The sequence below is a fragment of the Carassius carassius genome, chromosome 25 (assembly GCF_963082965.1).
Source record: "Carassius carassius chromosome 25, fCarCar2.1, whole genome shotgun sequence".
Taxonomy (NCBI): Eukaryota; Metazoa; Chordata; class Actinopteri; order Cypriniformes; family Cyprinidae; genus Carassius; species Carassius carassius.
Genome location: NC_081779.1, coordinates 7,183,101 through 7,208,052, shown reverse-complemented (window position 1 = coordinate 7,208,052; position 24,952 = coordinate 7,183,101). Strand labels below are relative to the sequence as shown.

The 24,952-nt window shown below is 39.4% G+C and overlaps 1 protein-coding gene across 4 annotated transcripts; it reads right to left on the bottom strand.

Moving 5' to 3' along the window:
• Positions 1 to 2,309: 2,309 nt before the first annotated feature.
• Positions 2,310 to 23,975, bottom strand: LOC132104031 (ubiquitin-associated protein 2-like). 4 transcript variants are annotated; one of them, XM_059509203.1, is made up of 30 exons: positions 23,811 to 23,975; positions 22,100 to 22,237; positions 20,693 to 20,770; positions 20,185 to 20,295; positions 19,649 to 19,823; positions 18,915 to 19,010; positions 16,892 to 16,937; positions 14,206 to 14,250; positions 13,794 to 13,900; positions 13,597 to 13,656; positions 13,465 to 13,517; positions 13,302 to 13,387; positions 12,538 to 12,718; positions 12,151 to 12,352; positions 11,730 to 12,067; positions 11,444 to 11,622; positions 10,364 to 10,484; positions 10,212 to 10,251; positions 9,803 to 9,998; positions 9,657 to 9,723; positions 9,156 to 9,477; positions 8,273 to 8,361; positions 8,112 to 8,165; positions 7,926 to 8,007; positions 7,592 to 7,812; positions 6,848 to 6,953; positions 5,231 to 5,380; positions 3,870 to 3,937; positions 3,600 to 3,794; positions 2,310 to 2,622 (listed from the first exon to the last, which is right to left on the bottom strand). In XM_059509203.1, the coding sequence occupies exons 2-30, from the start codon at positions 22,193 to 22,195 to the stop codon at positions 2,527 to 2,529; spliced, it is 3,660 nt and encodes a 1,219-aa protein (XP_059365186.1). In that variant the 5' UTR covers positions 22,196 to 22,237; positions 23,811 to 23,975; the 3' UTR covers positions 2,310 to 2,526. The 4 variants fall into 4 exon arrangements, with proteins under 4 accessions (XP_059365186.1, XP_059365189.1, XP_059365187.1 ...); XM_059509206.1 differs by lacking the exon at positions 14,206 to 14,250; XM_059509204.1 differs by lacking the exon at positions 5,231 to 5,380 and having other exon boundaries at positions 23,811 to 23,974.
• Between the last annotated feature and the right edge of the window lie 977 nt (positions 23,976 to 24,952).

The following is a 24,952-nucleotide window of genomic DNA, read 5'->3' as shown; positions in this document are numbered from 1 at the left end:
AGATCTTTCCACTTGCTTCCGGAAAATCAGTTCAAAATAAAAGTCCGCCGTAATTGCGATCATGATCCAATAATAAAATGTCAAGATGAGGAAGACAGTTTTTAACTTGCATTTTAAAATCAGTAGTTATAATTAATAACAATACTAGGCTATCATTAGTTGGAAAATAACAGGCATTATCATCAACATGATAATTTTAAATAAAGTTTAAATATTTGTATATTTACAAAATCATGGTTACACGATGTTATCATATTAGACTGTCTTCTAACGACAAACCTTGAAGTCACGGTATATATATATATATATATATATATATATATATATATATATATATATATATATATATATATATAATGTGTGTGTGTGTGTGTGTGTGTGTGCGCGTGTATATAACAAATGTCATAAATTTTGTCATACAACTTACCTAAATAAGGTCCCAAAGTTTATATGGTTATAAAAAAACATTAAGCATGTTCTTCTATTGAGCCCAATAGAAACCTCCACAAGAACAAAATGAAGATAATTTTGAAGCACGATATTATAACCTATATATTGCACCTTATAATTTACACAAGATCAAAGGGACAACATAACATTGATAACATTTAAAAATTCCTGAGAAACAGCAAATGCACAGCACTAACTTTAATTAAAATTACCTTGAGTATGGCAGTTTATGCATTGTAAAACGTTTTGACCCAACAAAATATGATATTTGATTACTCCTATATGAAGCAAAATAGCTTAGATTGCTGCAATATTTGGCACCCACAGAATTTATGGACAATTCATGGATGAACTTCTCAATGTGTTGCATGACATTTAATTAAAATCCCCAATTAACATTTTTAATCCTCCCATTTGCAAATATCAGTTTTATGTATTAACAATAATGACACCTTAAGATAGATAGATAGATCTATATATATATATAAAATCAGTTGACAAGTAACCCATCAAAGCAACATTTAAAAACCTTAAACTTTAAGACAAAGCAGCAGACTTCAGTTAAAAGGCACACAAACATAGTTTTCTTAAAAAAAGACATTCACATCCAAAAATGATGAAAATGTCTTTCTTGTTTATTTACTTAATATTTATATATTTTTTTACAAAATAAAAAACATTATGAAACAAAAGAAAAATGCTAACAAGTCTGTGTGTAAGGATTCAAGAGGGGAGAAAAAAAGCCATCAAACAAACAGACTACAGTACTTGTGTTTTTATACATATATGTACAAGACAAGTTTATCCATTTAAATCTTTTTAAAACGAACAGTACAAAAAGAAAGTCACTGACAAAAGAAAAAGAAAAAATACTCAATAGTACAATTCTGTCCATCAGCACTTTCCTAATAATCATATTACTAACAGAATATATTTGGAGACAGAAGGTGTTTGAGGGGGACAATGACTGCAGGTATGACAGAAGGACAAAAGCTGTGGAAAAACACAAGGTGGCCAAAAAAAAAAAACCCTGTAACCTCCTAATTCCTTTTGCAAATGAAAAACTTCACGCTTATGGCAAAACACAGATCAAAAGTCATGCCTTGGCGTAATCCAGTCTTGTCACTACAGGAAGGGTGGTTAATGAGGACAACAACAGAAAAAGGTTTGCAGAAAATAGGCTAAAGTATAAGGTGACCAGTGCACTTCTCACAACTGGAGAGTACAATAGGCTCCAGTAAAGAAATTAAAAGGAATACACATCAAAGCCTTTTCTATAAGTACAACATTCATACACTGGCCACCCTGATAATGCAATTCATTCACACACACACACACAAAATAAACCAAAACACACACACATGCACATACACACACACGCTACAGAACCGACGCCTGTGAACTCAGCTATACATGTTTTTTTTCATATATCCATTTATATTTGGTAAAAAATAAACTTCACAACTGCACTAGCCAATTTAGAATGATATCTTTTCCCAAAATAAAATTTGGTAAAAACTCACTTGTACATTTGGATTGCAGGTGCTGATCAAGCAAGTAGTAGAAAGGAGGGAAATAAATGAAAAAAGAAAAAAAAAAAACACTGCCCTCTCTCCCTCGAACATACCTTTTTCATTTGATCCAATAGTAAAAAGAAAAACAACAGGGGAAAAAACTAAACATTTGTCCTTCTAGAAAACAGATCTATGTTACATATTCCAGAAAGAAAAGAAAAAAAGAAGGGAGTTTGGGGCTTTTATGTATTTTGAACACAATACAAACTCCAAACACTCAATACTCCAATCATGAAGGCCTAAGTAACTATCCATATATTCACGAGATCACGCTCCCCGTTAAGACTTCTCCCCCGTGCCCCTTCTTCGAGCGGCGCCTTACAGTGCTGTATCTCTCTTAGAACAGCGCCACCAGTGGAATGGGGCTGGTACTGCAGGGTGACTGTGGAGAGAGTGGAAAGGGAGCACCGTGGAGGACAGGGAAAAGGGGGAGATTTCTGGAGAGAAAGGTATGGTTCCACTAATCCAGCCTTTGGAACACCAGACGGGGCAGGACAGGGTATTAATTGCCTCCCCAGTTGTAGCTGTTGTATCCTGATTTGTTGATCTGGGACTTCTGTTGAATGGAGGCATTCTGATTGCGTTGCCCAGAGCCACTCTGAGAGAACGGAAATGTAAATAAAATATTTCATATTAAAAATTGTACATTTATATTGAGCTCTAAATAAAAATAAAAAATTTAAGTCGATTTTAAACTATTTCATACCAAACAAAATGGCAAGCGTTGGTTTCATGGGGAATTTTTTTTACTACCGTATTTTTCGGACTATAAGTTGCACCTGAGTATAAGTCGCATCAGTCCAAAAATACGTCATGATGAGGGAAAAAACATAAGTCGCACTGGACTATAAGTCGCATTCATTTGGACCAAGAACCAAGAGAAAGCATTACCGTCTACAGCCGCCAGAGGGGGAGCTCTAAGCTGCTCAGTGGTAGACTACAGGAGCACTGAGCAGCATAGAGCGCCCTCTCGCGGCTGTAGACGGTAATGTTTTCTCTTGGTTTATGTCTCTTAGTTCATTTCTCTCGGTTCATGTCAAATTAATTTTGATAAATAAGTCGCACCTGGCTATAAGTCGCAGGACCAGCCATACTATGAAAAAAAGTGCAACTTAGTCCGGAAAATACGGTATATATATATATATAAATATTTTTTATATTATAAATATTAAGAAAAATTATATAATCAAAAATTATAATAAATTATAATTATATAATACTAGCAATGCTAACAATAATATACAATTAATAAAACAATATCAAATAAACTTTAAAGCATTCTAAATCAAGCTTTAATTTGGAAGAGTAATACTACATTTGTTTAAAAACAAGTGTCTTCTTATTCATAAACATTTATTTGGCTTTGATCAGGATAAAAGAGCTTTGATTTTTAAGGGGAACACCAAAACAACGCTATTATTATTAAAAAAACTGTTTTACAACATTTTAATAACAACAATAATTATTCTTATTATTATTTTCATCAAATCATTACTATAAGTTGAAAATGTAAAATAAAAGGGTCTATATGCAGGTTACCAATACAAAAGCAGAGGTGATGGTGCAAGCTTTTACCTGTCCGTCCTGCTGCAGGTGGTGGTGGAGCATCTGAGAGTGGGGCTGCTGATGAGGGGTCAAGATGTGCATGTAAGGGGCTGGAGCGTAACCCGCTGCAGCCGTAGGGTTGATAGGGCCACCACTCCCAAGTGCTGAGGGCAAACTGAAAGAAGCACTGGGGGTTCCGGTGTGGAAACCCTGCTTCTCAAAAGACTGTGGAGATCAGATTGAGACACTTTTGGTGACTAAGTTAAATAAAGAAAAACTCAATTTGATCAGCATCCTCACCTGCGTCTTTGTGTAAACAGACCCTGAAATGTCAGGGACTCCCGTGTTGCTTGAGGTCACAGACACCCCTAAAGCAGAAAAGTTAAACAAAAACAAAATGATGATTGCTGAAAGCAGGAAAACATCACTTAGCTTTAGACAGACTGACCCTTTAATGCTGACTTGCATATGATTAGAAGCATGACGCTGTGATAAATCTAGTAAATGAGGAACGCTTATTTAAATACAGAAGCGTAGAAATGTGATCCTCTAATAGGCTTTCTGAGAAGACCGGGTGTAAAAATTGCTCATCTGTGGCTCCACATTTTACCACAGAATGGTGAACAAGTAATTTCAAGGCTAATCAGAGGCAAAAACTAAAAATTAAAAGAAAATCCACACAAAGCTTCACTTGTGCTTTTTACACGAGACACAAAATGGTACACAAGCAAGAATGATAAAAATAACACTTAAAACTAATAACTGAACTAACCCAAAAGAGTTAAGTGTTCTTAGGTGGCTGAAGAAATGCCAAGATGACTGAAAACTTTGAGGATGGGGTAAATTCCATTAAACAATTATGATAAATTTTTGGTACATTTGAAAACAATGCTCTCTGCAATAACCACAAAATACTTTGTCACAATATTCCCAATAATGATTTCAAATTAATTTAACTTTGAACTTGGTTGAAGCAAATCATATTTTTTACCAATATATGCAATTTAAAATGAAAAAGGAGCATGCACTCACACACAATTTGCTTACATTTATAAAAAATAAAAGAGAAATAAAAATACAAAAAAAATTTGCAAACAGCTGCCATAAGTAGTGTAAAACACAAATGTAGTCCAGATCATCAAGCTGACAAAAATGTTCACAAGATGGAAAAACCTTTTAACAAAATATGATGCATAAATCATTTTTCTTTGAAACTGATATTTTACCTCATTAACAGTGAACACTTGTCCATTTCAGAGAAACAAAACTGCTGATCAGAACTCAAATACCTTAAAATACTGGAGAAAATGAAAACATTTAAACTATTCCACTAATCAATGCACTTTTTGGACAGTTGGCTGCATTAATGGATGGCATCCATCAAGAAACCCTTTTTGAACGTTTTAAAGATTGTCACCATGTTGGAGTTTAGTCACAGGAGTAACAACTCTGATGTTCTACCCAACGAAAGAGACTTTCATGTCCTCCAACATCCCTAATGATCCGATCTCCTTCCAGCTGAGACCATGCGGCACGTGACAGCTTCATCAAGCTTGACCAGTAGTAAGTTAGGAGCAAATGAGGGGAGAGAGAGAGAGCTTAAGAAAGAAAAGGGAGGAGGAAAAAGGAAAATGGGGGTTTTAGCGTGAGGCTGCACTCACCCACTCCGGGCCCGGTGACAGAGCTGGCGGGCTTGTTTTGTGCAGAAGCGACGGCGGCGGCAGCAGCAGCGGCTGCGGCAACGGCGGTGCCGTAGCCACCCTTACAGAAATCCCCACTCCCTGCCGAAGCCTGGCCCAAATCCTCATAGCCTGCAAACGGTCAGACACACACAGCCACAGCCCCACAGCATTAGACACACACCAGGCAGGGCCAAAGGGGAGGAGGAGTGAAGGGGCGGGGCATAGGGATGGGGGTAAAGACACTGCAAGCTGGGGAAGGGGCCTATCAGAAAAAAATACTGGTGATTTAAGAACATAACATGAACAAGACGAGAAAGTGAAAGATGTTTACCGTATTTTCCGGACTATAAGTCGTACTTTTTTCATAGCTTGGCTGGTCCTGCGACTTATAGTCAGGTGCGACTTATTTATCCAAGAGAAAACATTACCGTCTACAGCCGCCAGAGGGCGCTCTATGCTGCTCAGTGCTCCTGTAGTCTACACTGAAGACAGAGTGCCCTCTGGCGGCTGTAGACGGTAATGTTTTCTCTTGGTTCTTAATAAATATGACTTCTAGTCCAGTGCGTCTTATATATGTTTTTTAACTCATCGTGACGTAATTTTGGACTGATGCGACTTATACTCAGGTGCGACTTATAGTCCGAAAAATATGGTATAAACAGAAGCAATGGAAATAAAAAGACTGCAAAAACAGAACATTAGGACTGGAGAAGATGAAGCTGGAAAATATTAATGAAAAAAATAGAAGTTATGAAAAAAGTTGGTATGAAAAGTTAATATGGAAGAATTTGCAGAATAAAAATAAGGACATGGAGATTGAATGGGAGTGAAAGAGCAAAGGGATGGAGGAGTAAAACAAAGTGCTCAAAAGTGGTGGAAGATTAAAAGCAAGCAGCGTGTGGAAAGCATGAGTGAACCCACCACCCTCAACCAAGCGACCTCCCTCCCACCTCATTCTCCTTACATCACTGGTTCCACAGAGACCCACCCATCGGCAGCACTCTGAAGTGCTTGCTTTAGCCAATCTGTGCACAAACCTCAGATAGTTTAAATGTTACAGTTAAGATTCACTATATAACAGTAGATGATCGTCCAAATCAATGTTGGCCATATTCCTGTGGCTGCAGGTTGATATCCAGGACACTCAGTAGTACAATCTTCAATTGTTAAAACTACCCCACATGTAGAATCCATGTTTAAAACAGCGACACAAAACTCCATGCAGTACAGTTGTGATTGTGAAAGTCAGCTGGTTTTGAAAACCAAACATCTTCCAAAATGCAGTACTATGGAATACACCATAAGATTAATTGTCTCATGCTTCAACTTCACAGACAAGAAAAAGAGGAGATTTGGCCAACAAAAGGTTTAGAGGTGACTGAGCTAGTTTAGTTATACATGGCTTGAAAACTCAAGAGGCCAAGAGGAACAAGATGGTTACAAGACCTAGACGTTACTAGAGAGTTTTTCTAATACTTCAGCAAAAGAGTAGACTAATTCTAGGCAGATTGAGTCGTAAAAGCCTCCGAGTTGTCAAAGCATCTGAACAGTTTTATTGTATTTTAAATGTTGCATGGACATAAGAAAATGCATTACCAGTGCTGTATCCATGTGATCCATAACCACTAGCTTGCTGAAAGGCCGTTGCTGAAGCATTGACACCGACATTCACACCGTGCTGTTTGGAGGAGGTAGGAGCCACCTGGAAGAACGTTCAGAAACAGTCTTTAAAGTCACAACGAAACCGATGTAGCAAAATATATTCTACTGTATTGTGACATACATCCAAGTGCAGTGGATTAACAAAGAAAAAAAGTAGAATAGGGATCAGTCGTTGACTGGATTTTGAGAAGCTTAGGCTCAGAATTGGATGACATCCAAACAGTTAGATTTTGGGATTTAAGTAAATGCGGTTGTAAGTGTCAAAAAGTCCCGTTCACGCAGCATCTTACAGAAGCGTCTCGAATACTGTCTGTATGAACGTGCAATGGGAGTCAAGCCCGTATTTCTTAAAAGTAACGATAGCAAGAGTGAGTATTATCCAATATTACAACATCCATAAAGCTGTAGAGTCTGTACAGAGCTGTACAGATAACTAATTTTTAGATGTCATTTTAACATCTATACACTGAACATGTAATACGCATTTGCATGCATAACGTAAGGAAAACTTACGTTACACCCAAACACATTCACACTGCAATTACAGCTTTATACTTTGAAAAAAGAGGCTGAGGAGGGTTAAAGCAGGTTTCGAATTAAAGTCTAGCTTTTATGCTGCACTGCACAGAAGGCACCGAAGCTTTAACTTGGCTGTGTAAAAGATGCGTTAAACTTTACCGGAAACATGGCAGGGCCATACTGGAAGGTGTTGGGCAGACCGGGGACACCAGTATAATAGGGCAGGCTGGTGTAGCTGTATCCTGGTGGAAGGGCTGGGTTGAGGAAGGGCTGCTGGGTGGTATGGTGCGTTTGTGTCTGTGTCTGCTGTGGCTGGGCAAGCGTTGTGGCGGGTGCAGGAGACGAGGCGTCGCCACGACCAAACTTTGACAGGTCACCAGCTACAAGAAAGTTTTGAGAAACAGCGTTTCAGAAATTTTTGGGTTCCCTCACCAGACATTGAATGCAAAGCGCAAACCAAACCTAAAAGAAACAACAAAAAGGTGAATCTTACCAGAATATGGGTTGCTTGTCAAACTGCCTTCCCTGCCAGTCAGTGCTGTGGTTGGAGTGGCAAATGGGATGCTGTAATAGTCCTGAAGAAGAAAATAAGGTTTCAACTTCATCCAGCACAAACAAACACAGCATTGTTGCTTTAATGTCAAATACTGCTATTAATCAAACAGGAACAACCCCTCACCAGTGGTATCCTGGTCTGCAGCATCTGTAGGTCATCGTAGCCATACATTTGGGGCTAAAGGATATAAAGAGTAGGGTGTGAGCCAAAACAATATACATGATAAAAAAAGCATTCCTAAAAGAATACAAAACTGACAACAAATAAAATGTCTAAACACTCACTGGGTACGGGTGAAGCAGGCCGGGAGCCATAATGTAAGGGTTGGGCAGCAAAGGCGGCACTCCAGGAGGCAGGTTTGGAGGTGCTTTCCCTGTTTAGATGAAGCAGCATACAATCAAATTAAGTTGAATTGGTTTCATCCTCTTACATAAAGCATTTAAGTTTAGTTTTACAGATCTGAGATAAGAAAAGTGATATTGATCATGTCTGTACATGATGTTAAAAAGATGATTCTGCATTCATTTATTCCAAGCAATAAGATTTTTTCTTCTTCTAGCTAAACAAATAATGAGTCATCCCATAAAATCAGTAACATCTACGTGTTACAATAGATTAATAATTACTAAAAGTCCAGGGATATTTCACCATAAAATGATTTACTCATACGAACCCGCAAAACCTTTGTTCATCTTCAGAACACAAATTAAGATATTTCTAATGAAATCCAAGAGCTTTCTGACCCTGCATAGACAGCAAAAACTAAAATGGTAAAGGCCCAGAAAGGTAGTAAGGACAACGATAAAATAGTCCAAGTGACACTGGTGGTTCAACCGTGTTCAGGAGGGTACCACGATGCATGTATGTGATGCTGCGGACACAGGAGCCGGTGTTCTGACGTAGAACACACATGCGCTGCACCTCGTTTACAAGCAGAGGAATGCACACACGTGTCATGGTACTCTCGTGAATGCACGGCGGAGACTGACACAGAAAAGATGTCATCACTTACTAGATTTCTGGGCCTTGAACATTTCAGTTGCATGTATCAGATAATTCTAGTCTTTTTGATGGCACCTTACTAAACACTTTCAATAAAAAGAAGTTTTAAATGTCACAGTATAAATGATTCAGGTCATATTGCCCAACTCTAACCGCAATTCTTACCTGAGGCAGCCGTGCTGCGAGACAAGGCAGATGAAGGTACCACAGTGGCCAAAGCAGCAGATGATGAAGATGCAGCAGCCGTAGGGGGGACCATTGAAACCACACCAGCACCACTATTCAATCCCAAGCTCAGACTGCTGACCGGGCCCAATGCAGACTGCGCAGAGACCGAACTGACAGAAGAAGAGGGGGGAATGGGGCCACTGTGGGAAACAGGGGCTGCTGAAGTAGCTAAAGAAGGTGGAGGAACTGAAGGAGCCACAACAGAGACAGATGAGAAGGACGAGGAGTGCAAGCTGGAATCGCCATCCACACTTGGGTGCTGGGAGGCACAGTGACAAGGGATTTAAATTTAAATTAGTCATGAGTCAAGTAATTATTTGGCACAACTCATCTGTGTACTTATCGTGAAAATATAAGACTATGCATGACCAAAACAGACATAATATTGACTTCATATTCACTTTGCTCTGTACTTATAACATTTAGTGGCAAACTCACCAGTAGGCTTGTGTTTGAAGTGCGAACTGAAGAAGGTGCCAAACTGCTTTGCTGTGAAGGAAGGGAGCTGATGGGAAAGGTGCAGTATAATTAGCATCTCTTATCCAGACACACTAAACAGAAGTAATGCAAACAAAATGCCTTACTTATTGTGCTGAGGAGGGGCCAGTGAGCCGGGCAAGCCGTCTTCGTGTCCAAGAGCACTGAGAGGTGTTTGACTGGATGTAGTCAGCAGGGAAGGAGGACCTGATGAGGGATCAGCTAATGAGGATATGTTGGAAACCGATGATGGGACGCCTGATTCGGACACTGGTTTCACTGGCACTGCAGAGCCTGCTGCAGCTAGGAATGATAATGGGATATTTAACAAGTTTTATCAGTTGTATGAGACTTGTTCACAAGAGCGGTAACTATAATAACTATATTATTGTACACAAAAACAGACAATTACATTCTGTTCATTAGTGTGTGCAGCACTAATGTCATCTACTGCTTTAAATGCTCAAGCTCTTTAAAGTCAGGTGGATTCAGATTTTTAAACTTTGAAAGTTATACCTTCCAAAGATTGTGACGTCGGCATCGAATTGAACCCATTCTGTAATCAGAAAGAAAAGGTTAGCTTAGATGAAGCATCATTTTCACAAAAAATAAACCCTCACTAAACTGATAGATGACTAAGGGCTGATTGTGTTTAGACTGAATCTAACCTTGGACTGAATGTCTTTCTGTGGTGACGAGGACACAGAAGGAGGGTAGCGCCGTATCTGGCTGGCTCTTGGCTCATAAAGCTCCATCTGACTGGGGTTGGACAGGGCTGTTGCTTGCTCACTGTGGTCAAACCAGAAAAACGTCAACAGATATTCTATGATTGGGTTGCTGTTAGGACAGCATAATCAAAGTAAAACTGAAAAAGAGAAGTCATGGCCTAATGGTTAGAGAGTTGGACTCGTAATACAAAGGTTGCAAACTTGAGTCTCGTGCCGGCAGGGATTGTATGCGAGGGGAGTGAATGCACAGCACTCTCTCCACCCTCAAGACCACGACTGAGATGCCCTTGAGCAAGGCACCGAACCCCAAACTGTTCACCAGGAACCACAGCATAAATGGCTGCCCACTGCTCCGGGTGTGTGTTCACTGCGGTGTGTGTGTGCACGCACTTTGGATGGTTTTTTTTTTATATCACTGCGATTAAGTCGTAAAGGCTGTGATGTAATTGCACATTTTATGTTCATTTAGACAGGACCAGCGACTGATCACATTATAAATATATTAATAGAGCCTATTTCACTCCCAGTGTACTATACAAGATGAAGATTAGATTTGAACCTTACTGTCATTTATGTAATAAATCTACAGTTGGCTCTTACTTGCCCAGTGATGGTTCTTTTTTGGAAAACTGTTCCGTTCTTTCGGATTTCATGCATTTAGATGTACCTCGAGATCCCCTAGTTTTTCTATTGTTAAAAACATGAATAAATATACTACGATAAATCAAGCACGTCCCATTTTGCAAATGTCACGTTACATGATTTAATTGATTTTTCACAGGCAATTGGGCTTTTATGGAGAAACGAAAGCACAGCGCTGCAAATGATGGCAGAATGGGGCGCAAGCGTTTTCTCAATTATTGTATTTTCCTAATTGTTCGAGGTCAAAAAAAAGGTAATTTTTTCGATTGATTTCAAAGCCCTACAAAATTGTACAGCTTTGTTACTGTGCTTGAAACTATGAATGCATCAAGATAAAAACTTTAGTCTGACAGTCTTACTCAGACATGAGTTACCCACTTGCTAGCACTTGTGTAAAGGCTGTTCTGGCCTTGGATGCCTGGTGTCGTCGTGGCAACAGCTGCCATGGCATCGTACTCTGGAAGCACCGGTTCAGAGCCAAACTGTAATGCTCCAAACTGCAGGTTGAGCCCAGATATATCCGCAGAGCCTGGCATCTCCACTGCTAGGGCTGGAATCTGCAAATCACCACAGCACTTGAGTAAACCGATAAGGCAAAACTGATCAATGCCATTATTGCCCAAAACAGCAACAAAAGACCACAACAAACTTGGAGAATCATGACCTTGGTTGTGATGGAAGCCCTCTTCTTCTGCTGTTTTAGTTTGTGCTGCTGCAGGGGGAGTGGGCTGGATGCCTGAGGATCGGCTGGGCTGGAAGAGTTCTGCTGACCTGGGCTGGGACCTGAGGGTTTGGGGAGAGGGGTGGTGATGGTGGCATGGGGCAGTGATGATGATGATGATGATGATGATGGAGTGGACTGAGGGGGCAGGGCTGAGGTGGTAGAAGCAGGTGTGGCTTTGTCCTGCAAGAAGGCATCCATTGAGGAGGAAGTGGAGGTGGGCTTGTAGGGCTGTCGTTTGGTAAAGGGACTGTGCACTGGCTCTGTTTGAGGTTTCATATCTGCAGACAAAGAAAAAGAATAAGACTACACAGAGAGGTCTGAACAATCATACAAGTTATTCAAACCATGTCAGCCCCCTTACTATATTGCCCCAGTGTAGGGGGGCTGGTATCCCAGGTAGAAGCACCAGCACTGGGTGTGCTGCTTTGTGAGTGCTGGGCCACTAGTTGGGCCAAAGCCTGGGCCGTCTTAAACTGCTCCAGAAATTGAGAACCAGTTGTGGAGCCTCCAGTGGTTCCTTTTTGATCACCAACATCACCGAAACCCTTAGTGAGCATGCTTACCTGAGGTAAGAACAGAGAGAGACAAAATGATAAATGTTTTGGCTGCCACCAATTAATTTGGGTACTATAACATCGATTTCAGTTATGAATGCCAACTGGCTAATACAACTGCCAAAATAAATACAAGTGGCCCTTAAAAACAGCAATTACATGACCTTTATGACTTCATTTAACATCTTGCTCACCATGCTGTGCTGGCTGTAAGGAGCACTAGAGGAGGACTGGGACATTGATGCAGTTTGCTTTGAGCTGCTGAACACAAGAGACTGAGACCGAGATGGTGGCTGTGGGCCTTCAAGCGAAGCAGGCTCTGCCTCTGAGGAAGAGGAGGGAGGTGTCTTCCCCAGCAAAACTGCCAGATCAATCCTGAAAATCAAACAAGCTTATGTCCATAACCTTCACATAAGCCATGACAGCAGCACATGTATAATATTTGGAATTGGGTTGTGAAAATCTAGACACCACAGAATTATTGAAATTGCATTCCTTCTAAATAGAAGAATAGCCTGCATTCAAAATGTAGACTTTCGATAGTAGTGATCATTCAAATATTTGGGGTTAGTAGGACTTTTTTCTTATTCAGCTAGGATGCAAAATAATAAAGAATAAAGAAAGTGTCTTAGTTTCCACAATAATATTATTAAGCAGCAAAACAGAAATGTTTCTTGCAAATAGCAAATAAGCATATTAGAAAGACTTCTAAAAACCATGTGATACTGAGGACTGGAGCAATGGCTTCTGAAAATTCAGCTTTGCCAAATCATTAATAAATTTAATTTCAAATTATGTTTAAATATTAAATACATTTAAACATTTCTTTAATTTAATGAAAATGTTTTCTGTATTAAAAAAAAAATCATTACCAGAAAAAAAAAAAAAAGAAAAAGGCCAAAATAATTTTACATGGCAAGCAAATTTCACAGAAGCCCTGAAATAGCCACTGGCTTACCTCTGTCCAGCTGTAATTGTGACATTCTCCTGTGGAATGGGCATGGACGCCACACTGGAGGCAGTGAATATCTTGGTCTCTGACAACTAAATAGCGAACAAGAGTTAGTTTGCTCAGTTTTAAACTTAAAAGCAGTTTTTTTAGTATCTGTTCAAATACTAACATCCTCATTCCAGTCCTCCATGCCCCACTCTTCTGTGGCAGTTCTCCAAGCACCTGTTATACAGATATTAAGCTCACTTACAATGACAACAGGTGAACAAATCCTTAGCAAAAGGGCCAATGCAATACTCACCAGGGGCAGAGTCAAACTTCCGCGGATAGTTTATTCCCTCCCCACCTGTAAACTCAAGCCCTGCGGAAACAGATTCATGTCAGAACATCCACCCTTACATATTTGTTTTAAATGGACTGTGTACTTCAGCCTGATGAGGCCAACATTTCCGGGAACTGGAGGAGGGGTTTACAAGAGACACTTGTGGCATCACTCACTGTTTCCATCCTCGGGTTCCAGGTTGCCTGTGTTACTCCAAGTGCTGCCGCTTGTGTAGCTCTCTTCTGTTTGGGCTGGCTCGGTGTAGTCCGCTGGGTTAAACGTACTAAAAAGAAAAAAACAAAAATTTGTTTTTTGAGCAAACATTGAGTGATTGAGGGAGGCAAGATATAGTCTGTCATCGACCATCAGTAACAATGTGCAAAAAAATAATAATAATAATAATTGTGCTAATTGCATTTATACCAAAGACGCAAATGTGCTTTCCAATCACTCTCAAACCCGGAAAAAAACCAGTGGAAAATAAACACATGAAGCTCAAACTGATGCATTCTTCAATAACTAATCGCTATAAACCCTTTTGATCCTACACAAACAAAACCAACACGCTCATAAATGTATTCAACTCACCTCTCATCTCCTGAAAAATCATATCTGGGGCTCTTATCAATCTGGCTTTAGGGAGAAACAACAGGGAGAATTACAAGCAACTCAATACAGGCAGAAAGACGGGGGTGCATGGTGTGAACAAAGATGTGCTTGAGTATGTGCGCGAGACAGAGAGAGAGCGATTTCAACCGTCATGCTCACATCCATTACTGGTCAAACCACCACACCTGCTCTACAGGTGTAAAAGAATGAGACAATGCTTTAGAATCAAACAGCTAAGCTAGAGGTGTGACTTGCCAACTCAAATGATGCTAAACTGGTGGTACTCTGCAAGATTGGAGGCCAAGAATTGAAAACCAAACATGCAAAATCCAAAAGCACACTTCAAACCAAACAAGCGAAAGGGGCCAGTAAGAAGCCTGACTGCAAGTCAAAGAAAAGTGATCAGACGGCCTTGACAGAAACAGAAAACCAGTCCAGGGCCGCAACATGACTAGATTCTAGACTACTGAATATTGCAGTAAAAAGCTAAACTAGACGCTTGACATTGAAACTCTTCTAATATTTCTAAACAAAAGTATGAAAGAAACATTTTTATGCTTGTAATGCCCCTTCAAAAATATTACAGTGCATCTTGGTTACCGTTAGGGCGAGCAAAAAAATCGATGCAGAAAATCTAAACTTTCATTTTTAGAAGCATTAAATCGTAACAAAATAAATAAATGAACAAAATATAAAATCCAAACTTTTGAAAGACTATGTACTTTTCCATACCTGAGGTAATTCAGCTTCACTTCCATATCATACTGCTTTAATAAGCTTGTTCTTTTTCTTTCCAAATACGAAGTGAGAGCAACAGACATTCCCTGCACTCTGATATGGCATTTTGATAACAATAGAAATGATTCCGAATTCTAGAGGTTGACCTATCTACCCGTATTTCTACTGCACACCCCTATTTGCCACTAATTTAGTGAACCGTCATCACCAAGCCCAGTGCAAGACAATAAGGACTGCCCGATGGCCTGGCCCAGCGTGAAAGACACTTAGAACATGACGAATTTGTCACTAGCCCAATTTAGTGCTGAAACAATTAGTCTACATTATCAACAAACTTCAACCAAGAGGGAAAAAAAAACAACCTGTAGACAAATATTTTCATTGTAGAGTAGTCGTTTGATCTCATATGACCTAATGTAAGACCCTGCAATAACGCAGTTTGACCAGTGTGGCACTGTAGCGCAAGATTGTAATTCACCCTCCTGATGCAATTCAAGAGAAGACAGTGCTTCAGAGCAAACAGAGCAAAACCGAACCTGAAGCTGCGCAGTGACATTTGGATGATTACGTAAACATATGCTGTGTGCTTTGCCCTCAATAACAAAAACTGACAGCTGTGAGAAAGCAGTAATTAAAACCGCATCTGATTATAGCGAAGTGGATATTTATACAAGCTCTGCAGTTCGGTACTCCAGTAAAGTCCAGTCACATCACTTTTATTTATATAGTACTTTATCTAATAGATAGCCTTTAAATCAAGCAGGCCTGATTAATCAGTGAAATAATAAACAATTAGTCGGTTAACCATACTAATAAGTTAGATTAATCGATTATCAAAATCATTTGTTGCAGCCCTAGACTGATTGGGTCACAGCTTCGTCATCATGAATTTTTATCATTTGGACAAATTTTTAAGCCTGGCTAATTTAAAAATTCCAGTGATTTTAAAACTATCAAGCAAGACGCAAAAGATAACTTGAATCAGTACTTGTGCGCTGTGTTCTGTGTGTAAAGCGCACAAGTACTGATGCGTCTTGAATGGACAAATAGATAATGCCCTTCTTGCCAAGTAACTTTGTAGCTTTAACAATGATTAATCTATATTTACTTTATAAAGTGGAGTATAGTTGGACCAGTGGAATGGCCATATTTTTTTATTTCAACAGATCTCTGTTCCAGACTTGCACAAACTCCATGCAGTCATTTTTTAAATTGTCATTTGTGTGGAAATATAACTGTGTAAACGGCCATTAACGGAGGCCAGAGATGTTGAAGACGGACACAAAGAGGAAAAAAATACTGTAGCAGGCAGAGCGAGATCACAGTTCACGATGGGCGAAAACATTGGAAGAAAATCCTAAATATTGAATTGGGGGTCTCTGTGGGCAATTGATTGTCTTCAGAAAAGTTCATTGCATTTTCATTTAGCCTCTGTATAATGCATTTAAAGTAGTGTTAATTACAGCTGCACTGCTTTGTTTACAGCTGAACCATGGAAACGATGCATTACTGCTGTTCCATAAGCGCCACCTGCTGTCAGAGAGCAAATTTGCATTCTAGTTCAGCACATCTGCTGTTTTTTTAGTAAGTATTTAATTTTTATCTTCGTTCTATATATTCAGATGTACTATTGCTTTTAATTTATTAATTTGTTCTCATTTACTGACTTTTCATTTTTTTTGGAATAAAATATAATGTGGGTCAAAATGATAATAACAAATATTTTATAATTTTGGCAGGGCCAGAGAAAATTTTGGCAGGGCAAGTAAAAATTAATCACTTTCAAACGGGCTACTAGAAAAAATTCTTAGCATTAAGCCCTGAAAGTCTAAAAAGGCATAGCACCAAAAAGCAGCAAATAAACCCACAATAACTCTTACTTACCTGGTGGAAAGTAAGGATCTTAAATGGAAGAACACAAACTTACCCCATGCCCTGAGCTGAAAATCTCCCACCTCGCCTTCCTGCTCCACCTGCAGGAAAGAAATATGAAGTCAAACCAAAACCACTAACCATTTTCATTCTCGTTAACCATTATCAATAGTGGTACTTACTAGGGGTGTAACAGCTCTCGCTTAAAAAAAAAAAAAAAAAACGAACTGTACTGCTCTGCACGCATTTGCCCCACAGTTCAACTTAAATCTGACAAGGCATCTGTAATATGGTTTGTTAAAAATAAAACGTAAAACAAAGTTTGCCTATTGTATGTTTCTGTCGATGGATACGCATTCTGGCTGTCCAACACATTTCAACAACAGCGATGAACACCAAAAATAAAAAATAAAAAAAAATAAACACTCTTGTACAAAACAGTCACTCTTTGTAAACTTTGTTCAATGCAAGTGCCAATATGAATATGAGCTAGGGCTGCACGATGTGTCGTTTAAGCATCGATATCGCGATGTACGAATCCACGATAGTCACATCGCAGGATGTGCGATGTAGGCTGTCGTAGTTGATCCGTTATTCATTAACTGTACGGGCCAGCTACTCCCCTGCCCTTGACGAATGTGATTCCCGGATTAATTGCACAGCTTAACCATCATAGAGTGAAAGTTTATAATTGACAGGACTGAAAACCACATGCAAGTTTAACAGGGCAGAGAGAGAGGGAGCGCGAGAGAGAGACAGGGCAGAGAGAGAGGGAGCGCGAGAGAGAGACGGAGAGAGAGAGAGAGCGCGCGAGAGAGAGACGGAGAGAGAGAGAGAGAGAGCGCGAGAGAGAGACGGAGAGAGAGAGAGAGCGCGCGAGAGAGAGACGGAGAGAGAGAGAGAGAGAGCGCGAGAGAGAGACGGAGAGAGAGAGAGAGAGAGAGCGCGCGCGCGAAAGAGACAGACAGAGAGTACATTAGAAGTACCATCAATGTTTATAGAAATGTATATGGAATTATTTTGCATGATTTTTTTTTCTTATGAATATATATGTATTTTTGTTTTGTTTGTTTCTATTCTGCTATGTACAATGCTTTGGCAATATGTACCTTTGTATGTCATGCCAATAAAGCAATATGAATTGAATTGAGAGAGAGAGAGAGAGCTGTTTTCAAACAACACGAACACTGTCTTGCTCTCTCCCTCCCGCAGATGAATCAATTGACACGATGGTGTCGATGTTTAAATCATTTAAAATGAGAATGTAAGTGTGCTCACCCCATTTTTGTTTGTAAGAAAAAATATCGCAATATATATCGCAGAAAAATAAAATATCGCAATGTCATTTTTTCCCAATATCGTGCAGCCCTAATATGAGCAGTCATTTATGCGGTTATCACCCGGGTGTTGATAGAGCATGTGCACAGGAAAGACTTAGCACATGCTGCTATTGGTTTAAACTAAACTCATCAAGCCTTGCCAGTTTAAACATTCAAGAGCCAAGATGTGAATGAGAAAGCACACGCGCAGTGAGGGGATTTGTGTGTGTGCTCAGAGCGCGCAAATATTTTGTTTGATTGGACAAATTCACACAAAAATAATATGCACATCTTGGCCAGTATCCTAGCAGACATAGTTGGTTGTACATGAAGTATCAGTGTACTGGATCTGTGCATACTTTAAATTTTTTAAATGTAAACCAAACAACAAAAGACAAGGAAAAGACCAGGAAATCCCTCACTGCTGCTGACTGAATCTTGATTGTAAGTTTAAGGATTTCTCTTTAATTTATACAGTTTAGTATGCAATGTTATTTTACATTTGATTACTTTGTTCAATTTCAGTAACTAAAAACTAAAGTTAGACCTACCTAAAAAACCTGAAAAGCACTGTTTATTTTATTCGTATCTTTGCTCTATTGTATCTAATTGTGCTGTTGCTTGAAGTTGGATAATTTGTCCTTTTCTTTATTTTTATTTGCCAGTAGTCATTTTTTCCCTAAACATAGCAACATATTCTAAAACGGTGATACAAACTGAACCATGAGTAATTTGAACCATTACACCCCTAGTACTTACCTCTTCCTCTGCCTCTTCCCCTACGGCCTCGCTCCATTCCTCTGCCTGCAACCCCACCTGCCTTGGCCCCATCCAACCCATTCTCCTGCCCACGGACTGAAGAGAGGAAACAAAGAATGGAATGAGTTGAAAAGAAAAACAAGATAAATAAATGTAAATACTCACGCATTATATATATACACATGTATATAAAAGGAAGGTTAAAAGCAGCCTACATTGTAAAAGTATCAGAATAATGATGTTGAAAAAAAAAACCAAGAGCAACAAAACACTTGTACACATTTTATGATCAATTCTTTTGGTGTTCAGAAATAGAATATTGCATTTTCTCATTACCCCACTTTGACTGGCAGCCCATCAAATGATTGCTGAAGACTAAGAGCTCTCAATGTGGTCATATAAAACAAACTACAAGACTTGAGTCAAAGTATATGAGCCTTATGTTGCTCTCTACCTCAGACTTAGGCTGAGCAAGAGTATCCGGTAGCAGCTCAAACTTTACTGTGGCACACACTGTCCCTTCAGCACTATAGAGAGAGCAGCGAGGGGTTTGTGGTGTGCTGCAGTCTGTCCTGAGGCTGACTGCAGACTAAGAAAGTACAGTTTTCTTAAATGGCCCAAAGCAAATGTTGAATTTAACTCAATGCCTCATTTAATTTGGAAAATTGAGTCAAGATATCTTTCAGACTAAAATAAGGAGTAGCAACAAAAGCATAAGTAACTTCTCCACTCACACTCTCGCCCACGGCTGGCTCCACGGCCCCTCCGCGGGGCCCCTCCTCGGCGACGTGCCACATCTCTTTCTCCTCCTTTCTCTCGGTTCTCCTTGCCTTCATCTCCTCCATCTGTCTGTGTGCTTTCCTTCTGACCTGACACTCCTTTCTTCTTTCCAACCATCTCCCATGAGTCCTGCAAAGCAAAGGGCAAATTTAACGTGTAAAAGTGGGATGGATATAAAATCAGGTATAATTAATCAGGTATAATAAATACACATTTTAATAAACAGCTTAAAACTGTATTGTTATAGTTAAACTATTAATATTACACAAAAATATTTTCAGTTTCATTCCTAAAAGACTGAAGTACTAATACCGAAATAAAATCTATAGAAGCGCAACTATATAATAAATAAAATAAAAATAAAAAAAGTAAAAAAATGCTGAAGCAAATTGAAATGAGAAAGACAGCCAATTCAAGAAATTCAAAATCTAAATATTAGGAGTATATAAATGATATATATTTGGGCTTTTTAACTCGAGCTTGAACTCACGGTGTCAGGGCTGCCCTCCAACAGGACATTGATGGCTCTGTTGACGTCTCCATTGCAGTCGTGAAGCGCTATCATGGACTCATCTTGATCCTTTCCTGTGATGTCAACCAGCTGGAAAAGAGAAATGAAAGCTCCACATGGGTGTGACTTGGGCCATATATTTGGAAGGCAACAAAATGAAACTGAAGTGGCTCAGGGGACTGATGGAAACACTGTGTGAACCATGAAGTGTATGAGCTTTATGTTGCTCTCTAACTCAGAGTGAGACTGAGAGAGAGCATCCGGTAGCAGCTCAAACTTTACTCTAGCACAGATTGTCCCCATCAGAGCTATAGAGAGAGCGGTGAGGGAAATTATGTGTGCGCTGACTGCAGGTACAGGCACATGATCAGAACAGCTCAACGAAAAACTGATTAGAAGCTACTGTCAAACCAATTGCCTTTATTGAAGGGACCATTTGATGAAGGTTAAGCAGAACCTGCTATTATTTCCCGACATCCCTACTCACCTGCTTGACCTTCTCTTCAAAGTCTGCATCATTATGGTCTGAGATCATCTGCGCGAGTCGGATCTGCTCAGCAGTGGCCTGAATAAACAAAATGATTTAAGTCTGATTTCAGGGCAGTTGTGAAACATACCGCAATGATTGTAGGCATCATTTATTGTGCCAGATTTACTAACAGCACCAGCACCACCCCTCTTTTGGTGTTTACAGTCAGATTTTTATTAAAGAATTATTTTTGCATCTAACGAGATTGCATATGCCAGGGGTGTCCAAACCTGGTCCTTAGGGACACTGTCCAACCCCAAATAAACACACCTGAACCAGCTAATCAATGTCTTACTAGGGATACTAGAAACTTCCAGTCAGGTGTGTTGAGGCAAGTTGCAGATAATTTCAACAGGACACCCTTCCAGGTCTTCCAGGACCAAGTTTCAACACCCCTGGCATGTGCATTGTAGGACTTTCCCTTTCACCCACAAAATGTATTAGTAAATCACCTTGAATCATGCATCATCAAGTCTTAAGTTCAAGCTAAAAACACACAAAATTAATTAGCTTGATGCTTTCAAATAGCCATACCTTCAAAATTAATGTGTATGAGGGCTGTTGGTTAGCTTGTGTTTTTTGCACTTCACAGAACAAAAGTAAATCTTTACAAATGAGCAGGCATCTTGAATATTCCAATACGATCAATTATAATACAGCTGCTTGATGCAATGACATTTAAGTTTAAATTAATACTTTTAGGCCTGTTTAGTTAAATTAGTTAAGTAGTTTTTTTTAAATGTGCCTTAGAAAAAAAAACCTTTACTGGTGTACATCTCGATGCAAATCAATGGCACGGACTTATTTTAAGGCTTAAGCCTGGTCTGTGAAAGCGGGCATTTTTTTAATATTATAAAAATTGCATCTGTCCCCGCATAGACTTACGATTTTTTTCTTAGAGCCCTTAATTTAATTCAGAAGAATGAGTGATAGACTGCAGTGACTCAAGGCAAAAGTCTCTGTCTGATAGATGTCACTGACAGCCCTTTTCCACCAAAATAATGCCGGTTCTCACAGACAGTAAAAATGCAAACAACAAGAACATAACGGACTATGTAACTAGATAACCTGCCGAATAAATTCACAACAGATTTGTTAAGTCTTTTTTGTTGATCTTTTTAGTTAAGATATTTTAACATGCAGACTCCATTTAATTGTAGGATTTCAAGACCTAGTTTTAATGCCCCTGTCAAAAGTTATAACAAATGTCAACATCTGTAAATATATTCTGTAGATGGAAAGAGTACCTAATTCAAATAATGATCAACTGGTGTAGACAGTTTTTTGGGGTGGGCTAAAGGGGCTTTGACATAACTTCTCCAATCACTAGAATTAATCAACACAACGTCATGTGTGAGAGTTCACCTGGGGCCTCTGCTTGTGCTGTGACTGGCTCGGTGTCTGACCCTGCGTCTGCTCCCAGTTGCCCCGGGCCCGGCTTCCGCCCACTGAAGTCATCATTTACAGTATATACAAATAACAGTATTTACAAAGGAATCACGCCTTTAAAAGAGAAACAGGTAGAAGAAATGTTACTGACAACTCGCCAAAAATAAACAACAGTCCTTAAAACAATCACATGGTCATGAAAAGCCATATTCCCATTAAACCTGCATGCAAACAAACACGCTACACCTTTGTGTGGCCATTTTGATAAGCCAAAACTGGAAGTAAACATCGTCACATTCCTGAGGCTCTACCCATAAAAAATACGGCAGCGGTTTACAGGAACACCAACAGAAATACAATTCCAAGAATTTCGAAAGCTTTGCGCAATTATCGCACGTGAAAAGCAAGACTTTATAATGTTTACAAGTCAAGGCGCAACAGGTCAACCATGTACGCGCTTCCGGGGCTCAACATCCTCTGTTTGTTTTTAATTCTTAAAACACATGCACATACCGCAACTCTTGATATTTCGATAAAGAGACACCAAAATCAATCCACCTGCTGCAAATTGTGAAATATTCTGTGTGTGGTTATGCCAACAATCCCAGTGTAGCGGCTCTGCGCATAAGGAAATGCAGGGCATGCGGTGGCCGAAAGCAACTGCGCATTTTAGAACGCGCACAGAATCAGCCAGCGTGACAGAAACACGCGGGACCAGCCGCGGGAAAACAGACGGACGACGTGCTTTACCGGACACAGCTCAACAAAAACACCCTCAAGGGGCTCTGAACGGGGTGAGAGCGAGGATGAAGCTGTCAGACTGAGACCATAATGAAGACGTGAAACCAATCACACGGTCCATGGGTGTCAGCACGTCATTTCATGTTCCTTGAGCAGTCACACCCTACAGTAATTAAAACACCATAGCCCAAGTAGATATACAACAAGGGACATTTTCTAGGAATAGAAGCACATAAAAGGCATTAATTTCCATGCACTGGAACATAAAACACTGCCTAACTTACACAGTATCCAATCAATCCCTAAAATAAGCATCCAACAGGTAACCTACTTTACCCGTTGTGCTCTACATTAGATCTACATTCTGGGAATCCCATATTAACCTACTGGCTAAAAAGTAAGCAAAAATGTAAGCTATTCAACTTAGTTAATAATAATAATAATAATAATAAAAACCTTAAGACATGAAGGACTACTGATACGTCGAGGCGATGGGCCTTGGAAAACCAACTCGATATAAACTCAAACATGCAAGATCTAACGATACGATATGAACACATACACACGGTTTTTAATAGTCTTAAAAGAATGTTAATACGTTAAATAAACATACGAGATCTAACGTTAGATGATGGGTGGCTTCCGCTCTGGCCGCGTATAATAACCTCATGGCCGGTTATCGGGCATCATGATGCTGCTGCTGGCTACCAATGAAAGTTTTCCGGTTACTAATAAACTACATGATTTCTCAGCGTAGTTGTAAGATTGTGGGTAAATAATTCCTTAGATTAATAGAGAAGATAATATTTTGCGTTTGCTTAACTGGAAGGCACACTCCCCACGGGGTGAAGCACTCCCGTTGGTTCACCTGTACACTCGACACCGAGGCTTCACTGAGGCCTACAGGCCCCGAATGATAAAAATGAACAACAGACGAGGTACTAACCAAAGACCCGGCTGGATGTCAGAAACGTGGAGATAGCGCCGACCGACAGAGGCTTTATTATCGACCTCCTTATCAGACGGAAACAAAACACGAACTCTTTCGCGTACTAAATCGATTCCCCAAAACCGACAACAAGGCCGAACCGACTCGCGCAGACAATAAGCGAGAGAATCAAAATTTACCTGTTTCTCTTCCACTCTGACACCCGGATCACCGCGTCACGTGGTTTATCACAGCTACTGCGGCTTCACGCGCAGAGCACAACCACGTGATGACAGCGTACGCATGTACATCAACCACATTCTAGGTCTAGGATATCAACTGAAAAAACACAATTATGCAATAATCTGTCACCCAGTAGTTGTTGTGGAATCTGTAATGCGAAAACCCACCTCATAATTGATACTGATGTCACAATTACATATGACATTCCGTCAATAAGTTTAGGACATTGAAACTAATGTATTTATTTATTTACAATAAACAATAAATAAGAACCGAATAGTGAAAAAATGAAGTACTTGTGATTAGATTAATTACATTTTACAGTGTCATACAGTTACTTTTTTTCTCTTAAATTTTCCTTTAAAAAACTCCTACCACATAAATTCAGAACGTTTTCCAGTTTTATGAAACTTCACACACCAGCCACTAGTCAGGTGACTATAATTACACAACAAATGGAAAGGCCACGCTATTAGTTAAATTTTTTACATATTTATGATTTAATTCATTCTTAGTTTTTCATCACCTCACAAACCCTTACAGTTCTTTCAGGAGCTCCAGTTTGGGAAATGTGGCATAATGTTTAATGCACATCATATTGTACACAATTTACTACATGCCTTCTGCTCTAAGATTATTTATTTATTTGTTTATTTATTTATTTTGTAGCAAGCAAAAGGCCTAAAAAATACTTTCAGGTTGTGGTACACTTCAGGTCACGATAATCTTCAATTATTTTTTATAAAGTTAAATATAAAAACATTTATATTGTTAGTAATAATTCAAGATGAACATTTACTAGACTGAAACAACCTGGGTTTACTTGATTATCCATACATCGTGTTTTAGAAAATCCATGTTTAAATATAACTATGATACATCAGGCTTTTGAGGAAAGTTTATTTGTCTCTCAGTCT

Coding starts and splice junctions, on each gene's coding strand:
- LOC132104031 (XM_059509203.1), bottom strand. CDS start 22,195: ATGATGACTTCAGTGGGCGGAAGCCGGGCCCGGGGCAACTGGGAGCAG. Junction 8,166..8,272: donor GCCTGCTTCACCCGTACCCA/GTGAGTGTTTAG, acceptor TATATCCTTTAG/CCCCAAATGTATGGCTACGA. Junction 7,813..7,925: donor GACAAGCAACCCATATTCTG/GTAAGATTCACC, acceptor ACTTTCTTGTAG/CTGGTGACCTGTCAAAGTTT.